The sequence below is a fragment of the Cynoglossus semilaevis genome, chromosome 11 (assembly GCF_000523025.1).
Source record: "Cynoglossus semilaevis isolate Cse_v1.0 chromosome 11, Cse_v1.0, whole genome shotgun sequence".
NCBI lineage: Eukaryota > Metazoa > Chordata > Actinopteri > Pleuronectiformes > Cynoglossidae > Cynoglossus > Cynoglossus semilaevis.
In genome coordinates this window covers 9292191-9306520 of record NC_024317.1, presented here as the reverse complement: position 1 = coordinate 9306520, position 14330 = coordinate 9292191, and the positions used below count along the sequence as shown (strand labels likewise).

At 40.6% G+C, this 14330-nt stretch overlaps 1 protein-coding gene across 3 annotated transcripts in view; it reads right to left on the bottom strand.

Annotated features, from left to right (window-relative positions):
- LOC103386242 (cadherin-4) overlaps window positions 1–14330 on the bottom strand; it is a 220036-nt gene that overhangs the window by 5509 nt on the left and 200197 nt on the right. For 2 of the 3 annotated variants that reach the window (XM_025059968.1, XM_025059967.1), the window contains exons 9-12: window positions 10779–10916; window positions 4386–4571; window positions 3844–4097; window positions 820–971 (exon numbers count right to left, since the gene is read on the bottom strand). In XM_025059968.1, coding sequence (XP_024915736.1) covers window positions 820–971; window positions 3844–4097; window positions 4386–4571; window positions 10779–10916 — 730 coding nt within the window. The remainder of the gene's footprint in view (window positions 1–819; window positions 972–3843; window positions 4098–4385; window positions 4572–10778; window positions 10917–14330) is intronic. The other variant, XM_008320420.3, reaches the window with a different exon arrangement.

The following is a 14330-nucleotide window of genomic DNA, read 5'->3' as shown; positions in this document are numbered from 1 at the left end:
CACACTGGACTAAATTACTGATGCAGTGCAGCATAGACAGAGTTTACCCCAGGAACTCATCAGCCCTGTATCTCAGCTGTTTCCCCTCCCTCACAACAACGTTGGTACGACAACAATGTAAAAGGTCTGTTGGTCTGAGCTCCGAGGTCCATCGACTGACTTGACGGTTATGATTGGCTGGGTGCTTTGTTACTTGTTACGCTTCGCTTGAGTTGAATAAGTTAGAAGAATTTCAATCAAGAGGAATATATCCCCTTGTTGACTTTGGGCTCTGGAATCAATAGGCAGTCAACACTTTGAGCTTAGGTTAGTTTGCTTCAGGGCAACAGATTCCTCATCTCTCACCAAAGCATAAACTCCTGGGTCCTTCCTGCCTACACACACACAGCAGACACCAGTATTTGTTATGCTCAAGACTCTCGTCATTTTGAAAAGGTACACAGCACGGGGAGAAGAATAAAAAATATTGTCCTGGCAGGAATTCAACAGAGGTCTTAAAAAAAGGGTGTTGGTTGGGGAGGGAGGTATTTAAAATTCCTCTTGTGAGGACTTGGTTTCTATGTTTTAAAATTAGGGTAAATGCCAATAAGATTTTCATCTTGTACTTTTACTACTTTTACTGGGGGAGGTCGGGGTCAAGGGATCAGGCACACACTGGACATACCAAACATTTACACTAACACTATATCTACGGTTGATTAGTGTTTTCTAACTTTATACTGAATCTGACAGTGAAAAAAAAAATATATATTTACAGAGCAGCCTCTATCTGAATGAACTCATCACCACACACACAAATATACAGACATCCTGACTTACCAGACTTACCATTGTCGAATGCTAGGAATGTGGCTTCGTACACGTTGTTTTTGACGTACATGGACTCCCGGTCCAGTAGGGCCATGGTGGTTATTTGACCGTTTGTCCTGTTGATCTTCAGCCAATTAGCTGGGTCAGACAGCTTAGAGTATCTGTATATCCACAAACATACACACACAAACACACACACACACACACACATCCAAAGGAACAAAGTTTAGGAAGATATATAAAAATGCACTTTTTACACAGCTGTTGATTTTCATTGATCAGCTCCAAACATTACGGTAGTGAACCAATGACAGCAAAGTACCCCAGAGTAACATTGGCTGTGGTGCATTTTCAAAAGAACCCATTATGTACTGGCAACACGTGAAAGAAGACAGATAGAAATCTAACCCCTGCACAGAATGGAAACAACTTCACACCTCTTTGATTCTACAAAGACACTGAACTCCCATCACTGTCATGCCCTGACAGCATGGAGGCTGACAGTTACAACAACAGTCCATAAATCCCATCAACAACTTCAACAGAGTTTAAACATCTGACTAACCTATCCCCCATTTGTGACAAGTTGTAATTAAAGGACTCTCTGCAGCTGGTGCAACATATCACTGCATAGATCAAGGTGAGAAACAAGGTGGGAAAGTAAGATTGTAGTTGTTGGTAAATGTTAGTGAGGTCAGTATAGTAAATCTCATGCATAAAGAGATTGCTTGACTTTTTATATACATAAGAATTTTAATGTAATAATGGCATAAATTCACTTGAAGAAAATAACCTTCTCATCTATGACATTAAAAGAACAAATTATAGTATGGAAATACAACTTAATATACACAATACTTTTGGCAAAAACGCACAGGCTGAGAGAAATAATCTCATAAGAGAAGCTCTGTTTCATGATGTTGGGGCCATCTTTTCACAGAAGGTCAAAACCGTTTTCATCCACTCTGAAATGAGCTTTGAAACTCTTATTGTACAGGCAAAGCCATAGAATCACTCTGTGAAACTCCTTTTATTTTCTTTACCTTGAAAAATGTGATGCATCCAGACAGCTGTAAAGATACTGAGAGATTTATGGTGCTGGATGTGCTTTCCAGCACCAGTTCAATTTTTTCTTAGTTCTCTTAGTGCAGTCTGAGAACCTTCCTGCTAATTAGATGGGCTACTTTGGTTGCTTAGTTACGGCAGGTACAGTACAACAATAGAGCAAACTATTAAAACAAGTGAAGGCCTAACACTCACAGTTGTACTTACTTCAACTGTAGACCCATCATTTTCCCTTTTAACATAAATGTCTTAAAAGGTTCAGTTTTATACAGGCCCTTTTTCCTTTTTTTTTTTCCTTTAGGTAGAGAAATAAAACAATGACAAGATGCCGTGCTGCGTGTGCCTTCATGTGCGTCTGTGAGTTCAGGTTGGTGGATATTTGTGTGCGAGTGTTTGCGAGTCTACATTTTGTTTCTCTTGTGAATAGGTTGCACGGGGATTCAAGGGAGGTCACCTCAAAGGAATAGAGAATCAGCAAGTGAGACGAAGCTGTCTGAGCAGTAGCTGAACCTCTGGTGGCAGACTGCTTTTGGAGTAGACGGTAGCTCAGAGCTCACATCAATAACAGACAGACTGGCAGAGAAAAAAAGCCTTAGATGGAGTTGGAGGGATGAGAGAAAAATAGAGTAAAAGCAGTTCCTTCTCTCCACGGGTAAAGCCCACTGAGTCCACTTAGTTTGCATGACATGTCTTTTCAGGAGGGGAAACCTGAGACGTGGATGTTGCTCAATCCTCTGCAGCTACTTTCTTTATAAGAGTTCATATCCCACCCCCTCACAAACAGTTCAGTAACATTTCCACTGGATTGCACAGTTGGAAGAGGTCGTCTCCCTGACATTAAGAAAAATCAATCACTCTCGCTGAAGCCAGTGATGAAGCGGAACAGTGCCACTGGACCTTGGTGGACATGTGGGAGTCTCTGTCGCACGAGGTCGATGAAGGGATGGTATGATGCCCACTCTCTGTCAGTCCTTTTAGGAAGAGATGTAGAGAGCGATCAATAGGGAGGAGGGAGGGAAGAAAAAAGAGACAGAGATCTAAGGAGGGTCGACACAGTGTCCAGCTCATTACAGGCTGACCTCCTCACACCAGTCGCCGGGCAACAGTGAAGTAAGTGGACCGTGGGATGTGGGTGTGGGGTCAGTTGGAAATGTCACAGACCAGGGATAAACTGTGATGAAAACTGACCAACACTGATTAAAAACAAAGATTCAGGAAGTGGTGTAATGCTGAAGATAACCTCTCAACAGGTCCTTAGGGCACAGTAAGGGGTTAACCAAACCCAGAAAAAAAAGTCAGAAAAAAAATATTCTGAAGATTTTGTTCATCCCTGTGTTCAAGTAATCCTGTACTCTATCTAAAGTACAAATATAAAATATATGAAATCATTGGGCAAATTGTGAAAACAGACAGCCACTGTTGTCGAAAAAGCTAATATGTGATGGTTTGGAAGTGCACCGGCAACCATGGTGCTGAGGCAATTGTTTGAAATTTAGAGAGGGATGTTTTATCCCAAGGCGATGTCCTCTCCCTGGTCACCCATGGATTTGCAACAGTAAAATTCCACCTCTCATACTGCACAAATCATCACCCTCACGAGGCAGCCCTGTGGCCTAGCGGTTTTGGATTTGCCTAGTTATCAAAGAATCACATGTTTGAATCACATCTGTGTGGCTGTGGTGTGTTGAGCAAGCACCAACAGTACCCCACTGCCCAGGCACTCCCGAGGCTGCTCCCCAGGGATGGGTTAAGTGTAGAGGACAAATTTCATTGTTTGTACTGTATGTGTGTTGGTATACGTATGTACATAAATTGTCCCAAAGCTTCTGGATACTTCCAAGGATATGTAGATGTGTGCAGACTTCTCATAAACACATGCTTCAAATAACAAACTCTAATTTCTAATAACTCATCTTTGATTCTGATGTAGCTAAAGCAATTGTTTCTTTAATAAAATTCAGTTTTTACCTGACTATCTGGTGGATGAAGTGGTCCGGATCTTGGGCAGAGAACACAGTCAGAGTGGTCCCTGCTGGTACACCTTCTTCAAAGCGGATCATTTTGGGGTTGACAGGAAAGACAGGAGGCTCGTTCACGTCCTGCACTGAGATTGTGACTCCTGCTGTGGACTGGAGTGAAGACTGAATCCCGCTGGCCAAATGGGCCTGGTTGGACACCACCACAGTCAGCATAAAAGCACGGTTCATTTCAAAATCCACCGGCTACAAAAGAAGGAGGAAGACAGAAATATGAGAAAACAGGGAGAGGATGAGTGAGTCTGATTGTGAAATTATCTCTAACTGTGTTCCAATTTATGAAATGACAGTCAATTTGGTGAAAACAATGCAAGATTATGTTCTGAGCCACCAACATCTGGCTCCTCTACGCAGATGGAAACATGTAAGATGCAGTGTTGAATCAAAATGGGAATAAACCTCTGCTTCATACTGGGAGTTTTTTTTTTTAGTTTCAAAATAAAAAGTGAGAATCTGGACTGATCCAGTCTTTACCTTGACCACTGTCAACATGCCCTCATTGGTGATGGGATTGGTGCGGATGGCAAAGTGTCCAGAGGGGTCTCCGCTGACGATGCGGTACACGGCGTTCCAGTTGGGACTGTGTGGCTGATCTCTGTCCACCACTGTCAGGTTGGTCACAACCACATTCACCTTGTTCTCTGGCACCTCACCAGAAAACTGCAGAGTGGGTGTGAAGAGGGTGAGAAGAGGGGAGGAATGTGGGAGACAGAATGGTGATAATGTTGTAGAAGCTGGTGGCTAATGCATGTTAATAAGCTGACTCATTTGGATTTCAATTTGGTTTGTGTAACCCTTAATCTGTAAACATATCCCTTAATTGCGATAATGAAAACAAACTGCTTTTTGGGTCAGCCAATTATGCTTGTTATATTAAAAAGCAAACAAAAAAAGTGTTCGAAAAACAGATGGAGGACAAATTAGCAGAGAGAAAGAAGAGAATAAAGCAGACAACTGAGAATCATAGCTAACATTATTTTAACACAGTCTCTCAATCCACACTGTGTCGTCTCATATAAAACTCCTTATCTGAACTAATGGATTTGTTCAATTAAGTGTTTACCCATGTAATTTAGGTCCTGCGCTTTCACCAAATCTGGGGCTTAATACGCAATTAGATAAGTACTGTAATTAAAGCAGCGGTAGGAATAATCTTTGGCTAATGATCTTCATTATGTTGAGATGTGAAACAACCCCCCCCCTGAAATAACTCTAGAGGAAACTTGGTGACAGCTGCACAGCCCATAGAATAATTTACAGTGCAATGGGATACATGCTCCTCTCTATAGGCAGTCATCTGGCTAAACACACACACACACACACAGTAACTGCTCTCATTGCCAGACAATAATCTGTGTTTCCTCTTGTGAAGCGTTAACTTGTTTATGGTGTGTGTCTGCCAGCTGCTGTTCACTTTAATGGCTCCATCTTTGTAGAACTGAAGCCGTGTCCAAACTACCCTCTTCTTCCTCTCTTCCTATCCCCTGCAGTGTGACCAAGCTGATAAGCGCGGAGCAAATTAAATATGCACAGCCATTCTCTGTTGTGTTGGCTCCACCATTTCATTTTTTTACCCCGAGGTTTAGCACAAACACCACCACAAATGGTCCAAGCTTTGGGCCTCACTGCCAGACAACCAAACAGAACATGCTCTCTCACAGTAGCAGGAACAATGGTGCCAACTCTTGGGCCGCATGCTTTCCAAATGGTTACTCTCCTTAAAATGCAACGTGAATCCACTAATAAGCCACCAGAGACAGACTCTAGGTTTTGAGAGGATTTTGAGGAAGAGATGGGAAGAAGGGCAAATTAACTTTTACGGCTAGAAGTTTCCAGCTTTTTGCACTCACTCTATGAGTTGTAACCAGGGTTTAAAGTAGCAGGGCTAGAATCAATCACCATTGGTCTATTTATTAGTGTTTCAAAATTTGGGATTTATTGATTACCGGTCTATTTTCTCTAAAACATCTAATGTCACGTAGTTGATAAACATAAAAAAAAAATAGAAGAGGTTGAACACCAACCAGAGCAGTTACAAAATTAGGAGAAGCAAAAAAAAAAAACAAAAAAAAAACATGAAGCTGTTTCAGAAGTACATTTATACCACAGAGCACTGTAATTCTTACTCCAGGAATATCGCTGTTAATCTTCATGACAAACTCCCTTCTCTGGATGTTAATCAGAGTGACTGCCTAAAAGCAAATGCGAAGCAACTGTGTCCACATGTTACGCATCTCTGTGTGTCCCAAGGGCAGTTCTGACATTAATGTCTCCTCTAACACTGATAAAGAAAGATGTAGTCCACCATCTTTGACCAGGACATTCAGACAGAGTGAATCTTAAATGGTCTATTTTCTGTGGTCTATGATTGTTTAACTCTAATTATTTTTATTAGACCTTTTGTCATTCTATGTGAAAATGTATCTCCTTATTTTGCTGTGTTTGTCCTTTCCTTCACCCCAGTTTCTGATTGACTGGGAGGGCCGGTAAATGGTACTTAATGACCATCTGACATAAAAAACTCAACAGTGAAGTCTCCAATTTCTCTTTCTTGTATAGCATGAGTGACTCAGGTATTTGGGTATAGCTTTTATTACTAGTATTGGCAAAAACTTTAAAAAAGAAAACAGAAAGAAACATATGTTTTATGTGCTGGGTGTTTTAGCTGGTTTTAGATGCAGCGATTGAGATGCCACTGATGGTGATGTTGTAACTTTATAGCAGGTACAGACCACATGTCAATAATGGAAAACTCTGATAACAACAACAACAATACTCTGATTTAATTCATACTTAAATATATCAACATCAATATATCATTCATACGTATAGTATAGTCAGCCTTCTGTGGTCAGTTTAAAACAATTATGATTTTAACAGGAACTTGGATAAAAGACACAGCCTCACACTGAACTAAACTAATCTCCCATTTTACATACAGTTTTCACATTGGTGTTCTCTCCACACTATGATTTACAGTTCAATCTTGAGAAATTGTGAGGTAGTGTTGTTCTCAACTAAATTCAGATGGCGAAATAAATATGCACCGAGGTGCAGAGCACAGCAGGGGGAAATCTGCTGCTTCCATCCTAAAAACAGACTCAGCAACTGATAACTCCTCATTTTAGAGGCAAAGCTAAAGCTCACCAAGACTAAATTGTCTGCTTCTCGCTCATGGTGTTCTGAAGACAACTTGAAATGGAAATGGCAGCATTAGGTTGAATAAACGTCCTCCGAACAGATTCTTACTGACGTGAGAGTGACATTAGTCCACTTAGGATGACTGTTATATCTTCACTCGGGTAATAAAGATGCAGCTGTTGGTATCAGGCATTAACCTTCTAGTTATTTTTCTTCATAAATGGACACATCGTTCTTTTTATTATTTTTTTTCTGTTATTTTTCATAACATAAATCTGAATCAATGTTTTAAAAGCAGGTGAAGGAAGTGGAAGCCAATAATCCCTGGCAGCCTAACTCTGTGGGTGAATAACAAATAGCTGTTCATAAACCTTGTGTGTCAGGGAGTCCCACCTCCCTCACCCTCTCTCCCCCCCCTGCTGGTGCAGGGGTGTGAGTGACAGACCACTGGGAGTGATGGTGTGATGTGCTTAATTAAAATGTTTGATTAGATTGATTGTGGTGAGTATGACTGTCTTTTTCTTTGACACACAGTGACTCACACTGCACTAAAATGGCGCACAGAGGCCTCTGTGGTGAAATGAATAAAACATCTGCCTTTTTTTTTTAAATTAGATGCAATATTCCAACTTGGTTTACACCCCCACAAGCAATTCCACTTAATTAGTGTGCTTTCAGTTTTCTATATGCCTCCTGTAGAGTGCAATGAATTTCATTCTACTCCAGTCTGTAACACACAAATAATTACTGAACTGCTGAAGTATATGCATGTGTGGGATGCGGAACAAAAAGCACAGGACTGACAAAGCAGCAGAGAAAGCACCTGGTGAAAAACATTTTTGTTGCCGTGAACGCTCCCGTGAAAGTGTGGAATTGTCCATGTTTAGGCGAGGGAGCGGTAAAACAGGCACATTTTAACTTGTAATTTATTAGTGCGTCATCGAAATCGCTGACAGACAGTTTTCCACCTGCTCTTTTACCGTCAGGCTGAAGAATTCCTACTTATGTCTTGTTCATACGGTACATACGTGTGCATGTCTCTTCATCGTGTTCCGTGTGAGTCAAAGATATGCCTGCTGAAGCGGAGCACATCATTTTCTGGCAGGCAGGAGGACTCTGGTCCAGAGTCTCTCCCCTGTGATGAGCTGTGATGGAGCTAACTCTACAGACGTGGACAGAGCAGCTTTGAGAGAAGCAGCATCCTCGTTCACTGAGTTCTAACCCTGACAGCTGGGGAGCTCTTATCAGAGAATGCGGCTGGAATTATACCCCATGCACACTGATGACGGCCCCGCCGAGGAGGCAGGAATCATGGCGTGTGAAGCTGACACATTGCCTCTCACTCTGCCCCAGAGCCCTGTTTTAGGCAGCATCTGTCTCTCTCTGGAGCCTAAGAAATGCAAGAGCTCACAAAGAGAAAAGCTGCAATCCAGCTTATGGGTCTGTCAGGCTGCGATGAGCATAAGATTTCTTTCCCATAAGCTCAGGATACAGACTATAGATGCAGTGGTAAAGGAAACAGAAATGTGCACAGACTTTACTGATTGCATTAAAGGCTATTCTAGAATTACATTTCATGCACAAGAAGATGATCAGAAAGGAAATGTTTGTCTACACATACATGTGTAGTCTCTTAAAAAAAATCCCAACATCATATATTTACTGTATAATCAAGAAATGTCTGTAATTTTATCTGTGGAAATACTTTCTGAGGTCTAAATGACAGGCTTAATTATACTAAATAAACATTTACAGTATGGACAAAGGCCAAGGACAGTGGTTCCCTAAGGTTCAGGGACAACCAACAATTCCATTAGTGCTAAAATAGACAAAACATTCTGCAACAATCCTCCGAAGATTAGTATCTTTATATTAAAGGAACGATGACTTCCTGGTTTGAAGATGAGGTCAACTTTAATTTAGTGTTTAAGTTAAATGTTTAAGAAGTAGAATTTAATCAATCAGTGCAAACTTTCAAAGTCACTTTTACTTGATAAACAATAATTCAAGTGCCTTACTAAATGTGATAGTTATTTTATTTTGACCAAGCGTACCATTTTTACATAATTCATTTTTCACATAATTACCTGTGATCAAACGTGTGGGCGTCTGTACATAATTAACCTGGCATAGGCATATTCATGTTTGCAGCATTTGCTTAGAAACTGCTTGGAGATGAACAGCAGCAGCAGCTCGCTCCCCAAACAATTGTTCTCTGAAAACGCAGTGCAGAGCTCCTTTGTGCACAAGAAGAACTACGCAACAAAGGAGGCTTTTTGTCCTACGCTGCAGCAGAAGTGAACACCTCCAGCACTTCTTCCACCAAATGAGCGTTAAATCGGACTAAAAACATTTCCGGTTGTCTGAATAAACAGACTCTCTCCTAAAGTTCAGGGTCTTTTTAAACCCTCACCTTAACCAACACACACACAATAACATACTGTACATTCAACTATTTTCTTCTTTTCTACTACTAAAAAAAATAGGGCAGCTGATCCGCAGCTATCTGACAGATCCATGTGGAGATGTCAGGAACTTAGGCCAGATGCCTTCAGACAAACTACAGGCCACCAGAGGCACTGAGAGCTATAGGTGAGATATAGGTGGATAAAAATGGAAAATGTATTTTTCCTTTTTTATTCTGAATAAATCAGCCGCTTTGTTTTACATTTTCTTTTTTTTTCATCACAAATTTGGCTTAAGTAGCTCTTGCCCTATGTATTCGTCCCGTATATAAGGCTGACAGTGATGCAGTGGAGAATTATTTATGTATTAGCAACATGTTTATTTATAATTTTTACATGTTGAATTCTTCTTTAGATGAAGCCCATCTATTGATCAGCTGTGGTGTCGTCACAACTGTCCTCTACTACATCCATGAATCCACTCTTGGATCATCCTCATTTCCATCTCCAACATCCACCGTCCCAAGTATATCTGTCCAAATGGTTGAACAGCCTCATTGTTTTTTGTTTTTGTTTTTTTCCACACAAAGCTTTGATAATGTTACTTCATACTTTGGTCCTTTGCTTTCACAAAGACAGAAAAACAAATAATAAAAAAAATAACACCCGGAGATAAAACAATATTAAAAGAAACACCACTATAGTGAAAACAAAGATAGTCTTTAATTTTTAATAAAGAGCCTTGAAATGAACAACAATGTAGGCCAGCAAATGAAAGGGCTAGGGCAGACACCAGATTTTAATAATAACACAGGGAGCACAGAGAAGAGATATTGTTCCTGCTGAGAAATGTAGAAAATTGCATAGAAATGCAGTGCCTACACTCAACAGCCTTTACAGTCTGTATAAAAGACAATGTTCACACTGCAGATAAATTATTTTCCCCTTCGAATCACCACATACTCTGTTTCCACTGTTAAGTAAACAGTGACATGTGGGAGTGCAAATAAAGAACCTTCCTGCCTACTTGTTATTACTACCTTGTGTTAAAGAAGACATTGACTTCTGTCATCTGTGATTTAAATTTTAACAAACAACGCCCTTAAAATGAAGGAACTACAATCAGGCTCCTGATTGAGATAAAACAGCAGAATCCCTGGTCCTACAAGACGTCCATTGTTCTCTGCCAATGGATAGTTACAATTTATTATTAAAAAATAAGAGGAGTGAAAAAAAAGTGATTGCACAGCAACACAGCAAGTTTTTTCTGCAGCTGTTTCTTAAAGTTTTAATGTAAACATTGGTGAAATTGTGGACTTACCGTCCTGACGGTCAGCTCTGGTGGATTGTCATTGATGTCAGTGATGGAGATGAGAGCTGTGGCCGTGTTGGACAAACCAAAGTTCAAGTTTCCTTCCATATCTGTAGCCTGGACGATGATGGTGTACTGGGAAACTTTCTGTAAAAGAAAAAGATGGAAAAAGTTTGTAAATAGTAAAAAATCCTTGCTTTTTTTGTTATTTAGGGGTAATACATTGCTGTCAGAGGCAATTTTGAGACATTCTTTACAGATATACATGCTCTAAAAAGTTGTAGTATAGTACATATGTGTCAAACTCAAGGCCCGTGGGCCAAATGCCAGCCAGCAAATAATTTTGTGTGGCCCACAGGAGCTTAAAAAGTGTGTTAATTGCACTAAAAAATATTTTCTGCTCAGTTTCTTAACCTGTTAAGGTATTTTGAGCCCAAACTACTCTATGTATATAGTGTTATTTAGAGGTATATGTGGTTCAGGACAAAAGTCAGAAAACAACATGAATAGGAAGAAAGTCCGTTCAGGTCAGTGTTCTTCACACTGGGTTTGCTAGTCTGCCTAACATCCAAGTATGGCTCCATTCGACAGACGTATGTGTATTTGTTCCTAGACTAGACTTATCAAATGTGCTGCAGGGTCGTACTTTGTAAAAGTCACTGGCAGTGAGGTCTGCCTGGAGGAAAGAGAACAGAGGGCCTGTAAATATACATGGGATGGTTGTTACTTTATATCTTTTAGTTGTGTTTTTTCCCCCTCTGGTTCATTGTGTGCTCTTTGTTAACTTACATTCCACAGTTCTTTTGATCTTTCACTATCTTTCTCATCACATCTTCGTGCTCGATCTTCTCCGCCTGTCCGCTCTCTGTCTATTGCTCTGCCAGTCTTTTTATAGTCCCTGTGTATCTTTATATCTATTCTCTCCCTCCCCATCTCTCCTTCCCTCCTCTCTCCCCCTCTTACTGCCTCCCACTCTGTCTGTTTTTTCAGTAGGGGAAGGAAGCAGTTGATTGTTACATCAGTCAAACCTCTAATACCGGCTAAAATGTGCGTCTAGAGTCATTTTGCATCTCCCCAACTTGCCGTGAAGTGTGCAGACATGTTAATCTGCACAAAACCAATCCTATTAATGAAAACTCAATACTGGCTGCCCTTTATTAGACTCATAATGAAATATCAATAGCATCTCTTCGCACAGAGCGCTTCAGTAAATAAAACCATCCCTGAACGTGTGTCTCCACAGACTCATTTAGGTCCGGTCACATACATCAATCGAAAAACAGCAACGGGAGGCTGTATGAAGCAAATAGACCTGGAGCTGTGGCAGGCGCTTGTTTCTCCAGTCAGGTGAAGAGAAATGACTGGAGCACAGCCAACAGATGGAGCTCTCTCACAGCAGGGGACAGGGCTAATGTGTCCTATCCTGCAGGGTTATATGACACATCCGAGGGCAGTTGTAAGTTTATGGCCCTTCTAGAGCCCACATGCACATCATCCGCTAATGTACCAGTGAGTGGTAACAGGTGGGTCACTCACACACTTATTGACATCAGGTACACACGAGCTAACACACACACACAGGTGCGCGCACACACACACTGAGACAGAGCCACACAATCTCCAAAAGTGGCTGTGCCTGGACAAGCTCGTAAATGGCTCTCAAATGGGTGCTATTGAAATGCTGAACAGAAAATCTCTGTGACATTAGAGCCCAGACCTGGCAGAAAACAAAGCTTCTTGTCTGACAAATACAGCCGAGTATTTGTCGACTCCACTACCGGCCTTGAGTTTCAGAGGCACATTTCACGAACGCTGGAAAATATGTGATTCAACAAGAAAGACCTGTTCACAGAGCTCTGCCACCTCTGGTAACCCATACATTTTTTGACAGGGTACAAATTAGGTTGTTTACCACACAGAATAAAAAAAAATGGTCCACCAATGGTAGGCTTTTAACTTTTTGTCTTTTATGTAATCGAAAAGATTGGAGCTTCAAAAGATTCTCCCAGCAAAAACAACGACTGATGACTGATGGTCACAGTTTGTGTCGACACAGACACAGTAATGAATGAGTAATATCTGCCCTGCGTGTGCAGTTTTGCAGTACTACTGCAACAAAAGCAAGAAAAAGAGAACCCTGCAATTTAATTCTGTTGTTTGAGGCTAGTGTTCCGGTCTAACACTCCTTCATTGGCCACACTCATTAGCTTGTCACTTACAATCTGTCTCAAACTCCCCAGACTCCACTGGCTTGCTCCCCCTCAGTGACTCTCAGTGTCACTGACCCCCACAGGAGTTTCAGTTCACTACAGCTAAGATTATTTCAATTAAATTCTCTAGATTTATTGTGATGCCATTCCTCGACTATTCGTTGCACTTCATTTTACCGCAATTCACTTCAATTTATGTCAAATCTCTTTATTTACACACTAAACCGGAAACAACAGTCTGTGAATGTCAGATCACAGGTTAAGTTCACTGTAGAGGCAGTGGTCATGGTGACACGTAGGACCAGATGATGATGATGATGAGAGGTACAATATAGCCAGGGCACCAGGTGACACAAGTGAGACTAAGGACCAAGACACAGGTGAATGTGCTCACACTAACTCCACCCAGCAGACAAAACAGGAAAAGGAAACAGACAGCCCTAACACATACATTATTAGGCTCAACAGACACTCTAAATTGACATTAAGTATGAGATTCTTTAAGTTATAAAGATGGCGTGTAAATGTTTTTTTTTCCCTCTCTCTACTAATGTCACCCTGTAATAGACTGGTGAACCCTTCATTGTCTGAAGGGTTTTCATTAGATTCCAAATGTCAGTAAATCTGAGATACGACCTCTGAATCCACCTAATTAGGTACGCCTCCACATCCACACAAAGAGCTCAGAGTTGCACTCTGAAGCTTAAGAAAACACGTGCTAAAGCTGACTAAAGCTGCTGGTATGGCATTCACAGAGTATGTGGGGCATTACGCTAACCATGAAACACAAGAGATGGATGAAACAAATGTAAAGTCACCTCTAAATGCTGGAAGACCAAGTCATCAAAACGGCATAAATAGAAATAATATATATTTTTTTAAGATTGTGTTAATAAGTGCAGTAAAATACTTGGCTATGCTCTTTAAAATATTTTGCCATTACATGCACAGCACAGTGACACCTCGGATACCGCCTGAGTACCATTAGTGTAACACCTCAGGATGGAAATGTTTAACAATAGAAATAATAGTTATTACAATGACAGTCATGGCACCGTTTGTAACATGTACACAATTTAGAGCAATGCTCTTTACATTGGTATATTTTGGAAACCAGTCCTGACCTAATACTGTCCTGCCAAACTAAAAGGCAGGAAAAAGACCTAAGCGTCTAATTTTCAGCTTTGTAACAAATAAAAGAGAAATCCCATCACAAATTACTTGAAAAAGTAGTAAATGGAGATGTATACTAGCAAGTCTCATATATATATATATATATATATATATATAGTCTAGTATCAAGAAGAGATATTTTCTCTCTCTCTTTTTTTTTTTTTATCTATGTCTTTCT